This window comes from Takifugu rubripes, chromosome 5 (genome assembly GCF_901000725.2).
Source record: "Takifugu rubripes chromosome 5, fTakRub1.2, whole genome shotgun sequence".
NCBI lineage: Eukaryota > Metazoa > Chordata > Actinopteri > Tetraodontiformes > Tetraodontidae > Takifugu > Takifugu rubripes.
In genome coordinates, this window is record NC_042289.1 from 8,217,445 (window position 1) to 8,239,858 (window position 22,414).

At 49.2% G+C, this 22,414-nt stretch overlaps 3 protein-coding genes across 6 annotated transcripts in view; 1 reads left to right on the forward strand and 2 right to left on the reverse strand.

The window, feature by feature from the left end:
- The window catches only part of LOC101079281 (mitochondrial import inner membrane translocase subunit tim16-like), a 65,648-nt gene extending 50,980 nt beyond the window's left edge, over positions 1 to 14,668 (reverse strand). The window contains exons 1-7 of one of the 2 annotated variants that reach the window (XM_011603974.2): positions 14,459 to 14,637; positions 13,346 to 13,442; positions 13,191 to 13,271; positions 13,018 to 13,088; positions 12,335 to 12,521; positions 11,385 to 11,461; positions 8,565 to 8,615 (exon numbers count right to left, since the gene is read on the reverse strand). In XM_011603974.2, coding sequence (XP_011602276.2) covers positions 8,565 to 8,615; positions 11,385 to 11,461; positions 12,335 to 12,521; positions 13,018 to 13,088; positions 13,191 to 13,271; positions 13,346 to 13,442; positions 14,459 to 14,518 — 624 coding nt within the window. In that variant the 5' untranslated portion in view covers positions 14,519 to 14,637. Of the gene's footprint in view, positions 1 to 8,564; positions 8,616 to 11,384; positions 11,462 to 12,334; positions 12,522 to 13,017; positions 13,089 to 13,190; positions 13,272 to 13,345; positions 13,443 to 14,458 lie in introns of both variants that reach the window. The other variant, XM_003964667.3, reaches the window with a different exon arrangement.
- Positions 14,669 to 14,900: 232 nt separating this feature from the next.
- dnaja3a (DnaJ heat shock protein family (Hsp40) member A3a) lies at positions 14,901 to 18,618 on the forward strand. Of its 2 annotated transcripts, XM_029836420.1 has the most exons (12): positions 14,901 to 15,151; positions 15,997 to 16,133; positions 16,220 to 16,303; positions 16,384 to 16,590; positions 16,673 to 16,825; positions 16,918 to 17,065; positions 17,183 to 17,247; positions 17,350 to 17,478; positions 17,562 to 17,677; positions 17,753 to 17,850; positions 17,977 to 18,112; positions 18,259 to 18,618. In XM_029836420.1, exons 1-11 carry the CDS (start codon positions 14,905 to 14,907, stop codon positions 18,096 to 18,098), a joined length of 1,506 nt encoding a protein of 501 aa, XP_029692280.1. In that variant the 5' UTR covers positions 14,901 to 14,904; the 3' UTR covers positions 18,099 to 18,112; positions 18,259 to 18,618. The 2 variants fall into 2 exon arrangements, with proteins under 2 accessions (XP_029692280.1, XP_029692281.1); XM_029836421.1 differs by lacking the exon at positions 17,977 to 18,112.
- A 169-nt stretch (positions 18,619 to 18,787) lies between these two features.
- On the reverse strand, positions 18,788 to 22,300 carry hmox2b (heme oxygenase 2b). Of its 2 annotated transcripts, XM_003964645.3 has the most exons (7): positions 22,194 to 22,300; positions 21,679 to 21,725; positions 21,275 to 21,374; positions 21,077 to 21,194; positions 20,496 to 20,987; positions 20,270 to 20,393; positions 18,788 to 20,193 (listed from the first exon to the last, which is right to left on the reverse strand). In XM_003964645.3, the coding sequence occupies exons 3-7, from the start codon at positions 21,340 to 21,342 to the stop codon at positions 20,066 to 20,068; spliced, it is 930 nt and encodes a 309-aa protein (XP_003964694.1). In that variant the 5' UTR covers positions 21,343 to 21,374; positions 21,679 to 21,725; positions 22,194 to 22,300; the 3' UTR covers positions 18,788 to 20,065. The 2 variants fall into 2 exon arrangements, with proteins under 2 accessions (XP_003964694.1, XP_029692283.1); XM_029836423.1 differs by lacking the exon at positions 22,194 to 22,300 and having other exon boundaries at positions 21,679 to 22,176.
- Between the last annotated feature and the right edge of the window lie 114 nt (positions 22,301 to 22,414).

Here is a 22,414-nt window from a genome sequence, read left to right on the forward strand (position 1 = left end):
CACAAAATTTCACGGCGTCACATCCATTAATAGTTAATGAGTTACGAGCAGCAGAGTGAAACGGCACCGAGAACTTTAAAGGTCAGCGTGAAAACCAAAAGATATATCGCCCTGGTATTTACGTATGTGGAGAGAAGGCTGTTTTGTCGTTTGCCTGAGAGCAAATAGAGCAGCCATGTATTTGTGACATTATTCTTCATCCATAAAAGCGGTGCATCATTGAGACGTCGTCACGGTGACCGGAATGACAGGAGGGAAGCTGGGGATTAGGGGTTTTTATGGGACTTTGGACTCAGCCTGAGGAAAAGTGAGATTAGCATCACTGAGCTAGTGCGTTACTCACACTGCAGTGCAGCCAGAGGACACAACATCTGGACCTTTTGCGTGGATGTAGACGCTGCCAAGCACTATCTCTCCTCTTCAGTCATAATTCAGCCTGGCTCACCTGGAGCCTCCCTCCCTCGCACTTTAGCGTTATAGACGCGCTACAAATCGATCAGGACGTGCTCAGAAAGCAGAGAGAAAAATTCAGGGAGGGTGGGAAAGGAAAGAGAGGGAAAGCAGCAGCTGAAAAAAAGGATCCGGCCTGAAGGAATGTGAATATAAGAACAGAGAGGGGGAAGATAAATGAGCTAGGACTTGACAGAGTATTCACCTTTTCTCACCAACCTGCAAAAAAGAGAGTTGAAATGGAATGGATCAGGTGGAAATAAGGAAGGAGCTCATAAATAAAGGCAAGGTGTTGGAGCGGAACAAAATCCAGAGGGTGAAAGTGTTGCTAAGTGTAACAAAGGCAAACAACTGCGAGCAGGTAGTGTGTGAGCCTCTGGTTAAACGATTTAGAGGCAGAAACGCAGACACAGGAAAGTCTTCAGGTCAGCAGTCTGGCCAAATGTGGTTTTATGGTTCTTTAAAATATTGTCTGCGAATATAAACAAAAGAGGATCGTTCCATCTTCTGTCCAACGCATACCTCTGCTGCTCAGGACCGATATCGGGTATCGGCCTGCACATATGGGAACTATCACAATCTCTGTCACATCCATGGAGTTTTTTTTAACGACTACCCTGGAAGTGCCCCAGAACTTATTCCCATTTTATTATCATGTATGTCTGCGTGTCTTATAGTGGGATTAAAACCTACCTGCTAAAACTGGGTGACTATAGGTGAATTATACCATCATAAACTCAGCTGCAGCTGCTAAACTCATGAACCTTTCCCCCCTCACCCCTTTTATTTCTTCTCTTCTAATCAATAAGCTTTGCCTGGTTGCCCACCCCCCCCCGAAAAAGCCTCCCGCTGTCTTTCATCCATGCATAATTAGCTCTTGTTGAGCTTTCTCCAGCATCACGGCTCATTTACGTCACGTTACCAAGTCGAAAAATGTATCTTGAATTTAATTCAGATTTCCCAAAAAGCGTGCGGGGGCCAAAAAAGGAAGGATAAAGACCGGAGGGGGTAAAATAAAAGTCAAACCCAACACTTTTTTTTCTCCCTCCGTTAATTGGAACCATCTTAAGTTTCTGCGGTTCCTCCAAAAAAACGCTCACAAATCACAGCCCGCGCTCCTACTTTTCCGTGCTTCTGCCTCCTCTGCTCTCGCGCTTTTCCCGATGATGAAAATGAATGTGCGAGGTCAGGAGCTGGGCAGGGGAACGCAATCGAAGGGGATGGCAACGTGGAATAAATCCTCCGCTGCAGCTGTAACAGCAGAGAACTGACACACGACCACGCCGGCGCTCCGGGGTCACGCCGACGTCTCTGCCGCGTGACGCTGACGAGTGTGTAACCTTCAGCAGCACTATTAGAGAGTCATGTGGCGCTGGATGAACTGTCCAGACTGTTACTGTTATCATTCATTTTCTCATACCGCCCCCCCCCCCCCTCATATCCTCTGTGAAAAGGTGTTTAGTCAGAAAAATGTACTCACGGCAACTGAACCTGGTGCCCCTGAGGAGGGAGAAGTGATACGAAGTGGACTGAGCCTGAGTTAAATATAGCATGTAGCTTGAATGGGATATCCAGAAGGCTTTCTTCCTCAGGGCTCCATGTTCAGATTGTTTGGATTTTTGTTTGACTCCTAATAGGGACCAGGCGCGGTGGGATGGAAGCAGGTAATCGTCAAGACGATACAGAAGCGAACGTTTCACCCCCGGGTTCATGTGCCCATCCTGTGGAGATTAGAAGGGATTTCCTCTATATTATCCTGCAGGTGTTGGACTTACATATAATAACTGGGAAACTGTCCTTATTCACACCTATGATGAACGAAGCTGCTGCACTGGCAACAAACGTCGCCCTTCTGGAAGCTTCCGCTTGGTTTATTCTCATATTTCCCCCTGAATAGAATTATCATTAAAATAGTTTCCTACCACTGCTGCAATCAGAGACAAATATTACATATTTGTACGTTATAGCTAAAAATAATCCCCTGATCTTGCCAAAGATCATTTTTCTAGCTTGTTTTGACGATCGAGCAGATTGAGAATAGATTTAGCTTTACAACTTTTAAAAGTATCCGGTTAAACTTTAACAGGAGCTACGCAACCATCAACAGATCCAACAACCCTGATCGAACTGATCGAGTCTGATGTTAGTAGGTTTTTTAACTTTACTTGACTTAAGTGAACAGAAACACTGGGGAGCTGGTTTTATTGTGCCACAGTGCTAATTCTGCCGTGCGAGCTCAGTCAGACACATGTGGTCACCACATCACGGGGAGGACTGGGAACAACTGAACGGTGCCTACTGGAAGAGTCCTCCCACTGGGAAAACTACCCGAGGTCAGAGACGTTCGGATCAGCGCGACATCCAAAGCTAATCACTTCTTGGAACTAACGGGACCAAAAGAAGCGCCAGAGAGCCAGAGGAAGGATCCCTGTTCGGGTCCCTGCTTCTTGATCTCCGCTCGGGTTTGTGATGGTTAGTGTGGTTGAGGTTCAAGCACTCATTACGGAGATGCTGTTTTTGTTTCTCTTTTGAAGGCGGACACAGATTTGAGGAAGACGGAAAGATGTAGAAATGATGCCGCTGACGGCGGCACCAACCCAGACACCCGGGGCCGATGGGAGTCTGCACACCAGACCAGCACCCCAGAAACAAAGACGCGATTCTCTGCAGTGGAGCGAGTGAGAGCCCACACCCCTCTGCAAAGACCCGCGTTGCCAGAGACGCCTGAAGTCCAGCCGGGCCCACTGGTACCCGCAGTCACGGAGAGAGCGGCTTCCCTCTGACTAAAACCACATCACACAGGTGGTGCCTCTTCAAAGCAGCCCCAGAAGCTTCTGCAGAAGCAACCAGCTAGCGCTGATGTCGTCTCTTTACATCAGTAGCTAAGAGTTTTAAATGAGCTGCAAATTAACGTAATATAACATTTCACAGGGTGTGTCCCTTAACCGGTGAGCTGTTTCACTGTTTTCGGAATCTTGCTGCAAAATTTCCTCGTCGTTTCTGTTCTGAACTGCATCAGCACAAACACCACTCTGGACGGCTCTAGCCCATTAAAAAAAGGTCTATTTGTTCAAATTCTAAAACATCCATCACACTGGCATGCGCATGTTAAAGCAACATTTCCAGTAACCGTCCCATTCAGTCATGATAAATGAGCGTCACTGTTGGTGGAGAGCTGCAAAAGCTCTGGGTTTATTCCTAGTAATTATCCAGGAGTCCGCTGCAGAATATAACAAAAACAGTACACGTGTAGAGGAAGCCTCAATCTGCTGGACCTCTCAGCTGAAAATACGTATGATTAAGCTGGTGTAAAGGCAAAAAAGTCTTTACCTGGCTGCTTTAATTACCTTGGCAATAGTGTTTGGTTCAACAAAGGAGCTTAAACACTCTTTAATGGTCATTAGTGGACGTCTTCTATTTGCGTGGCCTGAAGCAAGAGCACACTTAATGAATAATTCACAGCAACCGCCTGCTCCCAAAAGAAGCCGGGACATAAAATAAAACCAGAAAGCCAACTAAAACCTCGCTCGACAGTTCTGGCTGCAAAGATGCTGAAGAGGCTGAATTAACTCCTCTCTTATTAAAGCTCCAGCAGAAAGCTTCGGCCAAGTTGAAAGGGGGAAAAAAAATAACCACTATTTAAAACAGGGAATGGTCATGAAAACAAATTAGCGGTGATGGCAATTAAGGAAAAGTCAGGCAGAACTGAGGTGCAGTTACACTGAGACCAGCAAAATGGACTATTCTTTAAATCAAATCAAGTCCACATGAAAACCAAAGGCTCAAAAGCTGCATTGAAATGGATCTTCTCTCTCCCTCAAAGGAAAGTTAAACACCGTCCACTTGTGATTCCAGGTGGGACCCACATGTGGGCCCGGAGACTTCCAACCTAACCTGGAAACAAAGCGTCTTGGAGATGTCAGCATACTAATGAGGCCTCTGCTCACAAACCAACGCACATGCTAGCAGAGCCAGCTGGAACCTCCTTCTTCCAGAAAAATAACCAGCTCTGCCCCTGAACACGCCGGACAGACGCATACTGTCAGAAAGCGAGGCACTAAAACCCCTCGTCTGCTACATCCCGGTCCTATTTGCTCATTTCCAGGAAGAAGAATGAGCAGAATTCATTAACTCGTCCATCTGTTTCTACCGAGAAAGTTACAGTAAATCCAAACATGAGCAAACTTTAACCTTTGGCTCGATTTCAGAGCTGTTGTGGTGTCTAAAACACGACTTATATACATGACTCACACACCTTTTGGAGAAAGGAGAGATTACTGCTGAATACCAGCATCTGCCACACTCCTGCCAGCAGAGCCGGTTCTGGAATCTGGGCCTTAGGAGCGCTCACGACTGAGCCAAGGATAAGGTGGACCACCTTCCGCTGATACGTGCAAAAAAAGTTACATTCACGATTAAAAAGAGCGGCCGTATATCGACGGCGATCAAAAACACGCGCTAACGTCGGTTAACTGCAAAGAAATAACCCCAAACAAGCTCATGCTAGCAAAAAGAAGCAGAATACGATAGAATTTGTAGACAGCCGCATTACAAGGACAAATCAAATATCTGTTATCAGGCAGCAGCGTCCGTACGAATCTGCCCGTGAGCATCCCCGAGGCGACGCGTCGCATCTGCTGCCATCTGGATGAGTTAGCATAATCCAGCTATTATTCTTCCTGTTGCTGACGGCTCCCACATAAGAGAAATGCGTAGGAGCCAAACGCTGATTGCCACCGCTGATTATGTCGCAGTACGAGATCCCGCCGAAGGTGGAAATACTTCCCAGAATGACACGGGCCAAGCTGTCGAGCCGGGCTCCAGCTAATGAGAGAGGACAAAACGCCACGTGAAGGTCAAGGGTCACCGGGATTACGTCGGTTAGACGGGGATTGGCCTGCTAATTGGCAGCTTGACCTCAACGAAATTAAAGACATATTTCTTGCCAGGTGTCTTTTCTCTGGAATTTTTAATAAGACCTGAGAATCTCGCAGTCGGGGGAGGATGCCGGTGCAGCTGGGGAGAGGCGAGCACCGAGATATTGATGAAGTTCCTTGTCCGTGGAGCAAATGCAGGAGATTTACCGTTAATTGATGTTAACCATTTTTTACCCCTTTATAAATAGTCCCTGTAAATGTGGAGGTTTGTGTTCCACCCAACTTGCTGCACAAATCATATTTAACACAGAATTCTTGGCGAGCTGGAATCCACAGATCAGAGACAAATATCTCTTTTATTCCGCTTCTGCTCTTTTATTTTGCTTCTTCTCCACAGCCGAATCTGTCTATGTGAACCTTTGCAAACCTTTAACCACTTTTACTCTGCAGAAATCAGAGCTGAGCTGCCAACCATTTAAATTTGGTGAGAACTGAACATTTTAAGGGGAAAATCTTCATAAAACTCTTTTAAGCTGACCACAACCTGAAGCCACCATCATTTTATGAATCAACGAGCCTGATTAGTGTCATTAAATGAGTCCTTAAATGAACCAAAGTGTGAAATCTTTGATTAGACCAAACCGATCTCATCTTTCCTGGAGGTTAAGATAACAACATCAACAAAATCACACGGCACAGATGGATAAATGTTGTCGAAAATGACTGTTGGGAAAATTCCGAATCCACCAGTAAGTTTGTTCTGTGTAATTTATGATGGTCTGACTGCTGCTCTCAACCACCTAAAGCAGTCAAACCGCGCTGCTTTTGCTTGGCCCTGCCCAGCGTTCTGCTCCTCTCTGATCCAAACCCATTCCATCTCCTGGCCCTCTCTAATTTCACCCAGAGCAGCAGAAGCTTGAGCTGAAAAAGAGGAATCTGGCCCGCGCGTCCAGAAAACCGTTCCCTTTTCCTGTCTCCCGGCCGCAGATCGACAGCTCCGCGGCCGCCGTTCGCCCGAAACTATGAGGGGTATTTTCGGTGCAGTAATTTGAAGAACACATGGGACACACAAAGTACACACGCAGAAGAGAGGAACACACTCGGCAGATCCGTGGAGACCGGCGGTCAAAGGAGGCTTAGACGCCCATCAGGGCACGCGTCCTTTCATCCGCACACCTCCACTCGGGTCAGCGCCCCCCTCCCCCGCCGGGGCGGAGGCCGGAGAACACACACGGACAGAGGCTCATCTGGAAACTCCAGGCCTTCATACAGATGTTAGGGCAGATGGGGAAGCGTGGAACCTGTTTGCTGCTCCCTGCTTTCACACCTTGGCCTCATGTGGGGGATTTCAGGTCCTGTCGCGCTTTTAAACATCTTTGTGAGATTCTCAACAGTCTCGGTCGCCTTTTAAGAGATTCACCATCTCAGTTTTAAAGATCAGAGTGGCCGCGATTCGTTCAGCAAATTTGCGACGTCTCGGTTTCTTTTAATGATTCGTCTGTCCGAGCCTGATCAAAGGATTTTTTTTTTTATCAACTTATCAACAAAATGATTTGATTAAAAATGGATTCACACGGAACATGGCGCCAAATATAGGAATCCTGAAAAACAAATAGTTTCGATAATAATTAATAGTAGTTATAAAACATAGAGAAGCTCATGTGTGTGTGTGTGTGTGTGTGTGTGTGTGTGTGTGTGTGTGTCTACAGTATAGTGCTCTTGTCCAAGACCTTAATTATCCTGCACAGCCGTATTTACCCTCAGCGCAGCGCAGCGAGGGCGGGGGCCGTAATTACAGCGTATATTCACCCCACCGGGGGAGAGGGCATCTGGGCCCAGGGCGTCCCACAAGCAGCCGGTCGGAGGGACGCACTGGGCTCCAGTACGCCGCCACTGGAGGGAAACTGGACAACAGTGGAAACACCAGAACAAGAATGTTCGATTAGCAGCGTCTCTGGATGCTTGATCCAGCTTCTTTGACGTCTGAAGGCCGACAGTGGCCGATTGGACCATCGGATCATCTCAGTAGCTGATCTCCACGACGACGCACCCTGCTCCCATCGCCACGAACCCGCCGGATGAGCCGTGCCTGCAAGAGTTGGCCCTCTTCTCATTTTCAGATTTACAGAAAATGTAAACACTAAAATTTGCAGGCGCCTCCTTAAACGCGAGGCATCAATATTGTGTATTCTGCAGCGGAAATGAGCCAGAAATAAGTTGTGGTTTCTCTTGCTGAGGACAGCTGACTTTACAAGTTGGAGGAAGGCTTCTCTGCCCCTCTGTGTTTAGCTTGTGGCGGTACCTGCCATCACATCCCATCTACAACAACCCAGCCAAGCGCAGACTGGAGAAAAACTGCCATCGCTTCGCCGACTCGTTGTTACGCGAACAAACAGACAATTTTGCAGAAATTTCTGGTGACCGCTGATGAAATGTAGAGTGTCGGTGAGGGCTTGTAGAGGAAACAGCCCCTCGCACACTCACGCATTGTTCGCCTGCTCGGTCACAGCTGATAAACAGAGCCTCAGCAGAGGGGGTGTCAAACATCTGTCAGAGGCTCCGCCCACTCCGAACCGGACCTCGACAGAGGCAAGAGGGACGGAGAAAGCAATCAAATGTGGCGGCGGTGGAGCCGTACACAGCGGGGTCCCGGGTCACGGCCGACAGGCCGAGGGGAGTAATGAAAGAGTGGAAGAGAAGAAGAGGGGGAAAGACAAACAAGAGCTGCGCTGCCTCCAGCTCCCCGGGTGCCCTGGTGGTTGGGCACGGCAGCGTTTTAAACGCTCGCAGATCTTTATTTTAACGATTTACAATTTTGTTGTGGGGGATCTCCCTCCCTGAAAATGACAGAGAAAGACAGGCAAGACGAAAAATAGATCACACGGACAGAAACGTCGCTGGCCTGCCGTACGCCGACGGTACTAAATTAAAAAGCACGCAGATAGCACTTTTAGCAACAGCTGCACGGCCACCAGATTTACTGTGGTCGTCTGTAAAAAAAAAAAATTATAGTTTTTACAAATAGAATCAGAGTCAATAGAACTGTAATTTAGGAAAAATTAACAAAAAGATAAATTTAAGATCTTGCGATGACAAAGGTACGGTGAGGTACATAGTTCAGAGGCTCGGTGCTAGCTAGCACCTCATTAATCATTTAGAGTGCAGGCATTGTTTTGCAGTTTACAGGGGAGGGTCAGTATCTGCCTGTTTTTATTGGGACATCGTCAGCAGACTCACCTGAACGGCCGTCAGCTGGGCTCTGGGATCGAAGACACGCAGCATCTTGTCCTAAACACACAAAGAAGAAATACTTATAAAAACAAGGCGCTCTCATGGTGTGCTAAAGGAAAGCCCTTCTGAAGCCGTAAACAGAAACCATACTAAAAGTTTTAATAAAGTCCGCCTAAATCTGCCCAAATCTCTCGAGATGACTAAATCTGTCGCCGTGCTCTGACTCCCTATTGGTAAATGCCGCCCAGTGACCCCTCGGCGGCCTGGCGCACCGATCGCAGCAGCCAGTCGGGGAGCCTCCTGCGTGATTGAGAGGAAATGGGGCTCTAATGGGACCAGGCTGTGACCGGGACGTGCACGTCTGCTGGGTGACTGTGACCATGGCGGGCAGATAGCAGGTAATGAGCGACGGCTTTGACTGAGCCGAGCACACGCGTGTCAGGGGGAACCAGGAGAAACTGACCGTCATGCACTCAAAAACACACACACACACACACACACACACACAGTGTGGACCCTATGGATACACAGCACAAATACAGGGTTTTACAGGGTTGTGTGTGTTTACATGTGCACATGTGTGCGCTCTGGAGCCCACCCATGAACACAATACCCCCAGGCTTCATCTCTGTGACCTGGACGTAATCCAAAAGCTCAGCAGTGCCACAACAACACACACACAGACACACAAACACACATACATACACATTCTCCTGTTGAATTGCTCCGAGAGAACGTCAGAAAACAGTGAAACGAGGTCTCATCATCTCATCTCATCTCATCGTCCTCCTTCCTGATGAGCATGTCAGGATAAAAAGGGAGCGTCAATCAAACGTGTTGCGCGTCCACTCGATGCAGCAGCAATAAACACACACGGCTGCCGCAGATGTAAACATGTAAGACAGTCAGACACTGGTCGGCAACCTATGTGTTGTTGAGCAAACGGAGAGAGCGGAAACTATCTGGCAGTGCAAACACACTGCAGGCGCTTGTCAAAGGCAGATGCCCCCCCCCACACACACACACAAACACACACACGAAACAAGTGGACTCTCTAAAGCCTAAGACAATAACCCACATAAACACACACACACTACCTCGGCTCATAAAGGCCCAGATGGAGGCCCGCACATGTGTGCGTTTGTGTCGTTGTTTGCTGAGAACGCAGCTGTTCAACCACGGCGATGAGCCTCACTCTCAAGCTGCTGTTAATGAGGTTTTCGCCGCCGCGCACGCTCGCGCGTATGCAAACACGCGCGGATGCTGGGAATCTTCAAACAGCACCGAGCTCTCCCAGCTCATCAACAAACACAGCCAGAGCCCTGTGGCCCGTCTCCCACGGTTACCAGTATCAGCTGCTGGTTTGAGGGGTGCAGCTCAGGTGGAGGAGAGTCCTGGGACTGGGCTGCACCCGTCTGTCCCACCCGTCACTGGGATAAACACGGTATTCGTCCACCATCTTCTACATTCTGTAAGATGAATAGTCTCTTTCTGCCACCTCCCTGAGTACAGAGGAGGCCTGATTCCTGCTGTTTGGGGAGAAGTTCGCCCCTCCATCTTTTGCCCCCAGCCCTGTGCTCCAATGTTTATTCTGTGGGAGGGCCGCAGGGATTGGACCCACATGTCGGTGGGCACTATTTGCTTTAATAAGTTAAAACAGAGCGATCTAAATTGGGTGTTCCTTCGAGTTAAATGACACCAGAGCCCTTAGAGAGCCCCCCCCTTTCACCCTGGACTCTGATCTTGTGTCACACACCCCCCTCCTTTCCTGCCCCACTCCTGGGGCAGCAGGAGTAGCTCTGCTGATGATGATTATGTCGTCAAGGTAAATGCTCTGACCGGGGGCCTGCTGACGCTCGCCATCATTTGTTACTTGTCAGGGCGAAGACAAACAACAGTGATTGGACTGACAATCAGGACCGCTAAATACACACATCTGCTCCTTTTCTGTGTCAGAGTTGATTCCGTTTCGAGTCAGCTCATCCGCATGCTGTCGAAAAGACTTTGGCGTCACTCTCACGTCGCTGAATCCGTCGTACAGTTGGTTACAAATGCGGATGAATGGAGGGATTCAGCGAGGAAACAGCAGGAATCCTGATGTACCAACACCGCTAGACTTTTCTATAAATAAAATATGTGCATGAAACCATTCCCGACTCAATCCACAACCCCCCGCTCCTCTACCTCTTCTCCCAGAACCCAGGCTACCTCCTTTCCTCCTCCTCCTACACAAAAAATGTCTTCAAGCTGTGTGATTACTTCCTGGTGACACCAATGAGAAGAGGCATGAAAGGATGCAAAACTGTGGGAATCAATCCCTTACTTCTCTAGAAGTCAGGGGTGTCGGAGGGGCTAAGATCGGGAAAACAAAATCAGTTCACTATAATTGTATGAAAATGTGTCCTACTTTTTAGTGGCTGTCCTACCAAGCCTAATACGTGTTGTGAGCAGTGTGACACCCCCCACCCTCTCTTAAGAACTTGGTTTAAATAACCACCCAACTTAACAGGAACAATAGTGAGTCGTAGAGGCATCCAGGGGGAAAAACTGGGTGTGGGGCGATGGCGACACCTAGGGGATAAAAACTGCAACTACATCATACAAACAGGCGATTATTAAGTTGCTCACGATTTTATTACTGTTACATCATCCATTAGATTAATTAATATTAATAGAATATTAATAATAATCAGGCATAAGATATAATTACATGCAGGCATAATTACAGCAGCGTGATTTTATTTCATCTGAATATTATTTTGTTTCGTTTGTTGGATTTGCATTCACTGATATCTGCGAGACATCTGATGCACAAATTGTGATTACCTTGCAGGAGGAAGCCAGCAGTGTCCCGTCGTTCTTCCAGCTCAGACTCTGGACCTGGTCGCTGTGCTGTTCCAAAACTGCAGACACACCATTTCACAGGAGGTCAGAGAAAGACGCCAGAGACGCAGAGGCCGAGTTACACAGGCTTCGATAAGGTTGAAGAGCATGTGAATGATCGTGAGCGCACGAATGATATAAGCCAAAAAGCATAGCAGAGAACTGAAGCCATTAATTCAAGAGTTTGAGATGTAAAATGATACAAAATACCAATGCAAAAAAGGTCAAATGTCTTTGTGCATTAGGTGTGAAAGGAATTCTGAGCAGAGGGCCGAGGAGGCCGCGGCGCCACGCGTGAGCACAGCACAGAACGTGCGTGGGAACAGTTTCGCTTCACCACAAAACCGGGAAGCCGGGAAGCCGGGCGGCAGACTCAAATCCAAACACGCGCTCGGATTTTTCTGCACCGTCCAAACACTGTTCCTCAATCGCGTATGAAGGAAGGCGAGGATAAAAGCCAGTGTGTGTGTGTGTGTGGGGGGGGGGGTCACAGCTGATGACACAAGTAACGGGATGAGCAGTGAGCAGCAGCAGCCAGGACAGCTGTCACGTGATTGGTGGGAGGACAGCGGGGGGGGGGGGGGGGGGGGGATGTGTGAGGCCAGAGGATTGTGACTGCATCCTGAGGCCGGTCTGGAGGAGAGAGGGAGCACCAGGACTGTTTACAACATTACCTCTGCTGCTCCAGCACACACACAGAGCCACGGGGGCAGCGTCAGTCCCCAGGGGAACAAAAAGAAAACCAGCCACTTCACCTCAAATACTCACGTTGCACATAGAAACAAAACAGACCACAATGAAAACAGAAGAGCGGCCGACACACTCAAAACATGACGTACGGACAGGTGTGCGCATAAATAATGAGGCGTCACCGTGTCCTCATCCGGAGCTACCTGCGAGGGGCGAGTCCTGGCGGCCGGTGTCCCAGATGAGGGGGCACTTGGTGCTCCCCACAGCCAGCAGGCCGGAGGAGGTGGGGTGGAAGAGGGCCAGCTCCAGCCGGCCCCGACCTGGCCGCAGAGTCAGCTCCGGCGCGGCGGGCTGCTCCGCCCCGGGCTCACGCAGACGCCACAGCTTCACCTGAACACACACGGGAGGGTCAAATCTGAGGTTATCGGGAGGATTCGGGAGTTTCCCAAACCTTAAAGCAACAGCAGCCGTGACAGGAACTCTGATCCCTGTTTTCAGAATTCAGGGTTTGAGAGGAAAATCAAATAAAAGCGTGGAATAATGCGCCAGTAAAAGCCGTCTCGTTTACCCTCAGGTGAAAAACACGTCCGATTGGCGAAAGATGAGAAGAATTAAAGGCGGCTGCAGTCTAATACGTGTGTGTTTGTGGCAATTCTGTGTATTTAGACGGGTCCCTCGGGAAACCGAGCTGCTGAGTCTGAAAACCCAGACTCAGCTCAGCAGATTCCTGCCAGCTCTGACACCTGCGTCCGAGGGTAAAGCGGCGAGAGGAGGGAGACGGAATAACAGGGGCCGAGCAGCCCCCCCGCCAGGGGCAGCAGAGCCCGAGAGGAGCGTGGAGGCGGAAAAGAGGGGGCAAACGGGGGATGCAAATCGAAGAGCTGACCGTTTCGTCTGCAGAGCAGGTCACCAGCAGGCCGTCATCAAAAGGAGAGAAGGCCATGTCGCTCACGAGGTCTGAGGAGAGAGGGGGGGGGGGGGGGGGGGGGGGCACGTTCAAAATGGCATTAATGAGCACGGAAACAGCTCGATTTTATATGAAATAAACAAAAAAACTACCAGAATGGCAGGAAATGTGGGTGACCGCCCACCGGCCGTCGGAGCCTGGCTTCACTGAGGTCAGGCCCAGCATGCCCCCGCCTGCACACACAGCAAATAAACCGTTCTGGGGTGGACATCGCGCCACATTAATCACATTTCTGCAGGCTCCTCACCAGCCTGGTCCGTGTTGAAGGCCACCAGGTCCGAGCTGGCGGCGATGTGGTTCCCCTGGCAGGAGAAGGAACCGGCTCGGACATTGTCGATCCATTCCTGCGTTGAACGAAACAGAAGGTGAGCGGATGGAGGTCGGGACAGGCGGGAGACACCTGCGGATTCATCCAGCCGCGGAGCAGCGGCTCCTCAGGACACGTGAGCGCCTGACATGCCTGCACAGGAGCGGAGCCAGCCGGGTGTCCCTGAGGAATCTCAACGTGCACGCTGGGATCTCGTCAGCAGAAACCAGAGAGGGAAGAATAAACGTGCAGGAAGGATCTAGCTTTACATGCACACCAGCATCAGGGGTCTACGAACATCTGGAGGAAGCAGTCGACCTGATAAGTGTTCCAATAAAAACAACCAGGGCACACGCCGCCTGCTCGGGGCCTCTCACAGCTCAGGAAAGATTTATTTTTTATTTTTGCAGGAGGATGATGATACGATATTAGGGTAATGTTCTGAAATGAATCTTTCTCTTTAAGATTCTCTACCTAGAGTCTCCTTCTTCAGTCCAAGTCTGTGTCTGACACAACAGCTTCAGTCACCTGACCTCAGTCGTGGAAGAAGCACTTTAACAGGTTCCAAAGATTGCAGACTAGCAAACACCCCCCCTCTGAATATAGCCTTTCCCCTTCTTCTCCAACACAATGATGGGTCCAATGATGCATCTTGCCAGAAGTTCTTGTGCGCCAACAGCCTTTAGACCAGAGTCTTCTCATTCGGGTAATCTGCACAACCGACCTCCGGATGTGCAAGTGTGCAAGAGTGTCGCGTTTTGGTTTGTTTTAAACAATCAGAAAAGGGTGAGTTAGCTACAGTGTAATAGCGGGGTAATTGACGACGTCCAGGTTAGTAACTCTGGGTTGCAAAGTGTCAGCAGTCTCTTATTATGGTTCCTTATGCGGGACCGCACATTTTCTTGTAGTTCTCTCAATACTATGCAGCCGTTCGAATGCAGGAAGTTGAACATCCCTCTGCAGGCAGGCGTCCCCCCAAAACACCACTTCAGCAGAACAGCTAACAACCAATGCTAACGATAGCGCGGAAAACTGTACACGGGAGCTACTCACGTCTTTCTTGGCAATTTTCGGGGTGGTATTTTTGAATTTGGAGGTCTTAAAGCGATTCATGCTGCTCTCAAATTGACTTTGGTGCCTTCCGGGTGGCTGAGCTGGACGAGGACTCTTGCGACAGCTGACAGTTGAGAGCGGCGGCAGTGTCCGCTCACTTTGCTCGCCGGAGTTTGCCGATTGAGCTCAAGCGTCTCTTGGCGAGCACACCAGCTTTAGCGTGCTACCCCGCGCATTAAAACAAGCGCAACTTTTTTTTCTTTTAATATGACTTTTAAAAAAACTCTGCAACGCGATGTTAGATTGTTCATAAATGCCTCTTTGGTCAGATTAAAAACAATAATTTATGCAAACGTTTCTTCGTCCTTTTAATTTTTTTTAGAGTGCCTCTCTAGCCTCTAATAGAGGATCTTTGGGCGGTAGGTCACGTGCCCTCCCTCCCGCACATGCGTAGTTGTCTCCGACAAGTCAGCGCCTCAGCAGCAATGATGGCGTCCACGGCGGCCCGGTGTTCCACACGTTGGACTACAGTCATCGTGTCTTGCGGTCGTCACGGAGCTGCCCGCACAGTAATCTGCGCTGGCCATGGAGGGATTCGCAGCGTTTCTACCCTGGGAACGGAAAAGCTCTGGCTTGGGACGAGCGTGCCGTTTCGGGGAGCAGCCAAAGCCTTGACATTGAGAGGGCTGTCAGGTGAGTGCTGTGGGCTGCTATTGGCCTGCGCTAAGCTAACCCAAGCTAAAGCTGTTGTGGCCAATTCAGATCCAATAAAATAAGCGTCGACAGTTTTTCCTGTGGGCGTAAAAGAGGAGTGTGCGTTAGAGAGGCGTTTATTCCGTACACTCTTTGAGCTAATAATGCTATTTTGCAAGGTTTGCTGCCTCCTGTTTGCAGTCGTCAGACTTGATTGAGTAGAGCTGTTGCTAATGTTGCATCATCAACCTTTTATCCGTCTAATTTAATCTGGTCAGCTCTAATAACCGTAACGAAGCATTCCTTCAACGCTCGCCTTTAAATGTGTGTTTCTAGAACATTCTGGTCCTCTGTTTAACTCCACAGGGAGCCTGCAGGCAAGATGACGTGCACCTCTGTTATCCAAACGATTTTACTTTTGGACCCTGGAAAAGTCCTTTAAGCTACAAGTTACACAAGTAGTGTACACTGTCTTTAGCTCGACTGTTTGAAGTAATTACAGTGTACTATATAATATCTAGCTTCTCATTCAGAACTGACTTTATTGGCAACTAAAGCGTGCACAGAAAATGCAGTTTTCAAAGCTTTGAGTGACCCAGTAATCCAGAATCAACACAAGAATTCCCATCGAGTGTCCATTGACCTCAAAAATTCTTTTTCCCGTCACTATTTTTGTCCATCATGCTGGGACGATTTTACCGAATTAAATGTGGAGCATTTGCTGCATGTGTTGACGTCGGTCAGAGAAATGTGCCTTGTGCATCCTCTCCTAGCATGTGTCAAACGAAGGATGGAATTCTGCCAACTTATATATAGATATTTTATCCTCTTTTGACACTTCGTAGGAATTAAGTCTCCCCACGGGGGCGGTGCGCTCTCCTTTCACACAAGCGCCCCTGTGAGCAGCAAGCAGGACTTCTACCAGATCCTCGGCGTCCCTCGCACAGCCACCCAGAAGGAGATCAAGAAGGCCTACTACCAGGTGTGCTCCTCTCTGGCAGGTTTTCACAGTCCGCTTGGGGTTCCAGGTCTCTTAACCAGTGTTGCATTTGCTGGTTTGTCTCTCAGATGGCCAAAAAGTACCACCCCGACACCAACAAAGACGACCCACAAGCGAAGGAAAAGTTTGCTCAGCTGGCTGAAGCTTATGAGGTGGGCTCCCCAAAGTCCTGTTTCCTTTTACCGGTTCGGACGCGCTCGGTTTACATCGATGTCAACCAACCTTCCCGCAGGTCCTGAGCGACGAAGGGAAGAGGAAGCAGTACGACGTGTACGGCCGAGCGGGCTTTGACGCCGGCCAGGCCGGAGGAGGGCAGCAGTACTGGAGCGGGCAGACCAGCAACATCGATCCAGAGGAGCTCTTCCGGAAGATCTTCGGGGAATACTCGGGAGGCCGGGGCTTTGGCGACTTCAACGCCATATTTGATCAGCCCCAGGAGGTTCGACCGCATAAACACGGACGTTCCTGCGCTCGTTTGCGTTATTGGACGAAGCTGCCACTCTCCCTCTGTTTGAATGCAGTACGTTATGGAGCTGACCTTCACTCAGGCCGCCAAGGGCGTCAACAAGGAGCTCACCGTTAACGTCGACGCCGCCTGCCTGCGCTGCGACGGTAAAGGCCACGAGCCAGGCAGCAAGGTGGAGCGCTGCCCCGTCTGCAGCGGCACCGGCATGGTGAGCCCCCCCCCCCCCCCCCCCCGGCCCCAGGGTCCACCAGGACCTCTTAGCGCTGCTCTTTCTGAACACGTGTGTCGTCGTCCCTGCAGGAGACGGTGAACACGGGTCCGTTTGTGATGCGCTCCACGTGCCGCCAGTGCGGCGGCAAAGGGTCGGTCATCACCCGCCCCTGTCAGTCGTGCCGTGGGCGGGGCCAGACCAAACAGAAGAAGACGGTGATGGTCCCTGTACCCGCTGGTCAGTCTCTGATTCCTGACAATAGAGCATTTGTTGTGGCTGGAAATGGTGTAATTTAGAGGGAAAATGTCCTAAATACAAAGATTTATTTGGACTCTTTTCTTTTATTATGATTAGGGGTGGAGAACGGTCAGACGGTCAGGATGCCAGTCGGCAAAAAGGAGATTTTCATCACATTTAGGGTACGAGTGTCACTTTTTTTATCAATTAAGAGGTCATAAACACATCAGTCGGACTGATATGAATCTGTTCTGATTTGGGATGTGGTCCGCGTTGGTCCCCAGGTCCAGAAAAGTCCAGTGTTCAGGAGGGACGGACCAGACATCCACTCTGACCTTCATGTCTCTGTGGCCCAAGCGATCCTTGGAGGAACCGCCAGGACACAGGGCCTTTATGAGTCGCTAAACTTATCAGTACGTTTGCCCCGCGGCCTTACGCGTTCTGTCCAAGATGTTCCTGAACTCTGTTTAAAATTCCGGGTCGTCCTCATCTTCAGATTCCTGCAGGAGTCCAGACGGACCAGAGAATCTGCCTGAATGGAAAGGGGATCGCTCGCGTCAGCGGCTACGGCTTCGGAGACCATTATGTCCACATTAAAATAAAAATACCCAAGTGAGTCTTCGGGGTGCTCGTGTGTTCGTGCTGGAGTTTGGAACGAAAAACAAACAGTTCTCTGCTTCTGTCCAGGAACCTCACAGACAGACAAAAAGCTCTCCTGATGAGCTACGCCGAGGATGAAAGAGACGTGGAGGGGACGGTAAACGGTGTCACCGCCACCACCACAGGTACGAGGACGCTTTCAGACTAGCATTTGCAGATTTGCCCCATCTGGGGCGTTTTTTGACCACCTGCGTGGGTGCGGATGTGGTTCGGTATCGAGCCTCGCTGTTGTAGTGTTGGTCTCTGTCCAGGTGGGGGCAGCACTGGTAGGCCGCCTGAGGCAGGGGACAGCATGCATGACGGGAAGGAGGGACATTTGGAACAGGAGGAGGGTTTCTTCTCCAAATTAAAGAAATTGTTTAGTTCATCCTGACAGCCACACACCAGGTAGGACATGGCTGAAACATCTGGTCGGTGTCTGTCGCACAACACTCATGCATGCACCCCTGCGCTCAGGTCGAGAGAACAGCCCCGCTCCGCTTCTTGAATGTCGCGGTCTGGGTTTTGAAACATCTCTCCTTTTTTTTTTAAAGGTAAACGGTCATCCTGGAACTGAGGAGCTTCATCAAGGTCGGACTGGTGGCAGCGCAGAGGTGGCGGTGGCGAGAGGATGGCGTTTTAGGACCGTTGGGGCCGAGGCTGGATCCGTGTGGGGGAGGAGGATTAGCTGGGCTGTTTGTTGGCTAAGACAAATCCACGCACGGGGACGCTCCTGTACGCAACTTGCCTCCTCGTCACACGTCCGCCGACGCCGTCTGAGCAGCGGAGACTCCCGGGTGGCTTTTCTATCCATGGCCACGTGAAAACCGCGTTGGGATGAGGAACCACTTGACATTATTGTACATACAAGGATGGCTCGCCTGATTTGGGATTAAATGTGCCCCCAGTTCTTCTGTTTTCCTGTACGGCTCCTGTTTTCCCCAGTCTGTCAGAGTATCAGATGGCGGTCAGGCTGCAGTCTAACTCCTACCTGCATGTGTTCAGTTTAATGGGCATCAAACCCACAACTGTTGACCTCCTGATGGGAGGAGGAAAAAAAAACAAAGTCATTGGGACAAAGTAGGAAATCAGAATTTATTCATTACCACATGAAAAGGTGTCTGATACTCTACAGACATCACATCAGTAATCAGAGTGTACAACCGTAAAGCTTCTGTCAAGTTAAATCCACTAAAGAACCAAGAGCAAAATAAGTAACGATGCAAAGAAATCCCAAAACAAAGCGCTCGCTTTAATCCGAGGTTAAATCTACAGCTCGTTCGCAGGTCTCAGCTCAATATCACTCAAACAGAACTTTGTCCTGGCGCCTCTGCATCGCTCCTTCCTGTGCAGAATGAACACAAACCTGAGATACAAAACAAGTGCGGCTTAAACCGTAGAAATCAGCATCTGCTTCCATGAAACTGTTACCCAGCGTTTCCTTTGGTGTTGAGCAAGTCCAACAGAAGAGGGCACAGCAAAGAATCACTGTCAGTAAAATGTTAAGTGTGCACTGTACCGTTACACGTACGGTATTAAAGAGCGTTTTAGACAGCACTACTGAGGCTGTTGTATCTATGATATATCAACATCAGCTCCTTATGTGGCTTTGTTAATAAAATAGACATTTTTCCTTTTAATACAGCTGCAATCGCTTCCTTCAACACCTCCATCCTGACAGAGGCTCTTGTGGCACGGGTCATTTGGACCGAACATAATACGAGCGTTTAAATCTCCAAGCTCGCATCGGAACATGCATCAGTAGATTTAAACATCAAACACAGTCGCTGCATTTGGGAGTAGCTGCGGGATCAGCAACAGAATAAATACAGTATCGGGACATATTTTCCACAATGAACCACCGCGGGCGTGTTATTATTTCAGACTACAGCCTCGGTAAATGATCAATAACCACAACAGCAGTAGTCTGGCCAGCAAAACCCCCACTGGACCCATGAACTAAACATATGCACAGTATGTTTGGCTACCACGGATTTGCATCGAGTGTAGTTTAACTGGAAAGTGGCTGCCCAAGCTCTAGGCCAACATCAGTGAAGGAGCCGAGAATGTGTAGAAATGCTGAGTTACATGTGGACGGGTGCAGGATTGATGAGGAGGAGGTAGCGGAGTAGAATGGCAGGAGGAGAATGAGGCAGAGTTAATATAGTGGTGGGTTTATGGGTCGCTTCAATAAAAACAGCATCCCAGTTCCATTTCCTGCCAGCTAGAAGTACTAGCTAACATGTAGCATTACTGAAATTAAAACGAGATTAATGGTCCACGATCCATCATCTTAATGTGCATGTTTAGCCAGCAGAACCTGCTTCATAGCAGCCGCAGAGTGCCGGGGTGACGGCTGCCTCACATCAGATACCACGCCGCTAACCCAGCCAGCGCGGCGAACCATGTGGCGAACAGGACCTGCCCCGTAGGGTGTCGGAGGACGGCCATCGCCAGCTGACCGACGTACGCCGTGCCGCCGGACGCCGCTGTGACAAAGGGAGGCAGAACACAAATGTAGCAGGAACGTAAGCGTATGGAAAGCGGGGTGAGTCTCCTGCGTACCCATTTTGGCAGCATAGTAAGGACACTTGCTGATGTCGCCCCCCAGTGTTCCATGAACGGGCATGCCAGCGTCCAAAAGGTCATCCTGGATGGTTTTACCGACCTCTTCCAACTCCTCGAACACCTGCCACCACAATCAGGAGACGGTTGAGGAGGGAAAACGCTCACGTTAGGCAAAGTAACAACAGATCTGCTCGTATTCTTCTACTGGTTCTTAGCCTCTTACCTCCATGTTGAACTGGAAAGCCTTGACAGCCTCCTCCACCAGCCTCTTCTTTATGTCCATGTCCAGGTCCAGCTCGTTCATACGGCTCCGATACAGCTGCTTGAAGGCTTTAGCGCTATGGATGGCATCAAATTGATAGAATTTCACACCTTCGCCAGTAGGTGGCAGCTTCAGGGCTCTCTGTGCCACCTTCCTCAGCACCTGACCCCCAGAAAGGTCCCCCATGTAGCGGGTGTAGGCGTGGGCCACCAGCAGAACTGGATCCTCTCGGCCTACTTGATGAATGCGGTCCACGTAACGTTGGGTGGCCTGCGAGCACGTCACCTGGCTCTGCCAGTTAGGGCCATAAAAGTACTCAAGGTCACAGGCCAGAGCCTGGTGGCGGTGCAGCTCTGCAGGAAAATATAAGGGGGCAAAATGGGGATGGTCTTTGTTCCTCTCAATTTCCTCTTCCATTGCTGTGTAGGTGTGATAAAGCGCCACAGATCCAAGCTGGCAGAAAACACAGAACATTGGATTTATTTGCTAATCTATACATTCGAATGGTAAACATTTCTGGGATTTTTCTTCTGCGGGCTAACCTTGAAAAGCTCTCTCTTAATGCGCCCCCTGAGGAAATCTTTCACGAACTGGGTGTTCTCGGCCTTTTCATGAACTTCCTTGGTCCCTGCTGCCAGCATCTCGGACAGATCTTCAGGACTAGATTTAGTAAGATGGAGAGACTGAGCGTTGTGACCACTGACAAAGCAAAGATGACGCCATACCTACTGGCTATTTACCTGAGGGTGGCATCTTTGTCCTCGTACGGAGGGTTTGATCCCTGGGATGTGCCCGTTGACGTTTCCATCTTCTGATGACCGCGCCTATAGTTAATTCAGCCTGGCAAAAAGGTGGAGGTGGTTTGATAAGTGCCACTTCATTGGAATTTAGATGTACTTGTCAAATAAATTCAAAGTTTTGGCATTTGCCCTTGAAACAAGGACAAGCAGGATCGATGTCTATTTTAAACAACCATTCCAAAACACTTGTGCAATATGTCACGAGATTCTAGCCACGACTGTACATATTCAACATGACAAATTGAACATGATGTGGTCCAAAACACATCAATTATTAGCTAGTCTAGGCTAGAACATTATAGCATAAACAGCCTAAAATAACCATCATTAGTCACAGCTCTTACCGAGACGTGCAGTTTCCTTCAGGATTGCAGCAACTTCAAGGTTTGACCTTGAAGGACGAAGAGTAAATGTTGCATCAGTCAGGCGACACTAGCTTCATCTGAAAGGCTGCAGTAAACAACAAACAATAGCAGCCACAACAAAGAGCTGCACATACAGTATGACACACAACAGGCCTTCTAGTGTTTACCACATATCAAACCTGTCTGGCTTCTGCTGTCTGGAAAAGGTAGTTCAAAGAATTCAATCAAGCTCCCGCGCGGTCACTAATGAACGTATTCCCTATTGTTCGTGCACGGAACGCCATCTAAAGTCCTAAAATTATTTAGTCAGCAACACGTAACTTTTACGGGATGGTCGTAGCTAACTTGGCTAACTGCTAACTAACGTTTCAAGCTAACAAACTTGAGGCCGGATAGACGTCCTTGCATCCCATAAACGTGTCGAAGCATTTGTACTCGAACTCCATTTTAACTCCCAAGTTAAAACGCAGGTTTATTACAGTGTCATTACAAACCTTTTCCCCAACAATAACGGAACCAATGAACATAAATTGGACAGAAGGTCCAGGAGGGAACTGTCGGTCCAACAACGCCCCCTTCCGGCCGACAGGCACATCTTCACAGGAAGTGCTGAAAAACGACTTTATTTGTTTGTTTAAAATCCTTATTTATTATCTATAACTTTAGAGAATCCTTAAATGAGTGTTTTTGTAAATAATGTCTGCAGCTGAAACAT

Coding starts and splice junctions, on each gene's coding strand:
- dnaja3a (XM_029836420.1), top strand. CDS start 14,905: ATGCGTAGTTGTCTCCGACAAGTCAGCGCCTCAGCAGCAATGATGGCG. Junction 16,134..16,219: donor TCAAGAAGGCCTACTACCAG/GTGTGCTCCTCT, acceptor TTTGTCTCTCAG/ATGGCCAAAAAGTACCACCC. Junction 17,248..17,349: donor AGATTTTCATCACATTTAGG/GTACGAGTGTCA, acceptor GTTGGTCCCCAG/GTCCAGAAAAGTCCAGTGTT.
- hmox2b (XM_003964645.3), bottom strand. CDS start 21,342: ATGGAAACGTCAACGGGCACATCCCAGGGATCAAACCCTCCGTACGAG. Junction 21,195..21,274: donor GACAAAGATGCCACCCTCAG/GTAAATAGCCAG, acceptor TACTAAATCTAG/TCCTGAAGATCTGTCCGAGA. Junction 20,394..20,495: donor CTTTCCAGTTCAACATGGAG/GTAAGAGGCTAA, acceptor TTGTGGTGGCAG/GTGTTCGAGGAGTTGGAAGA.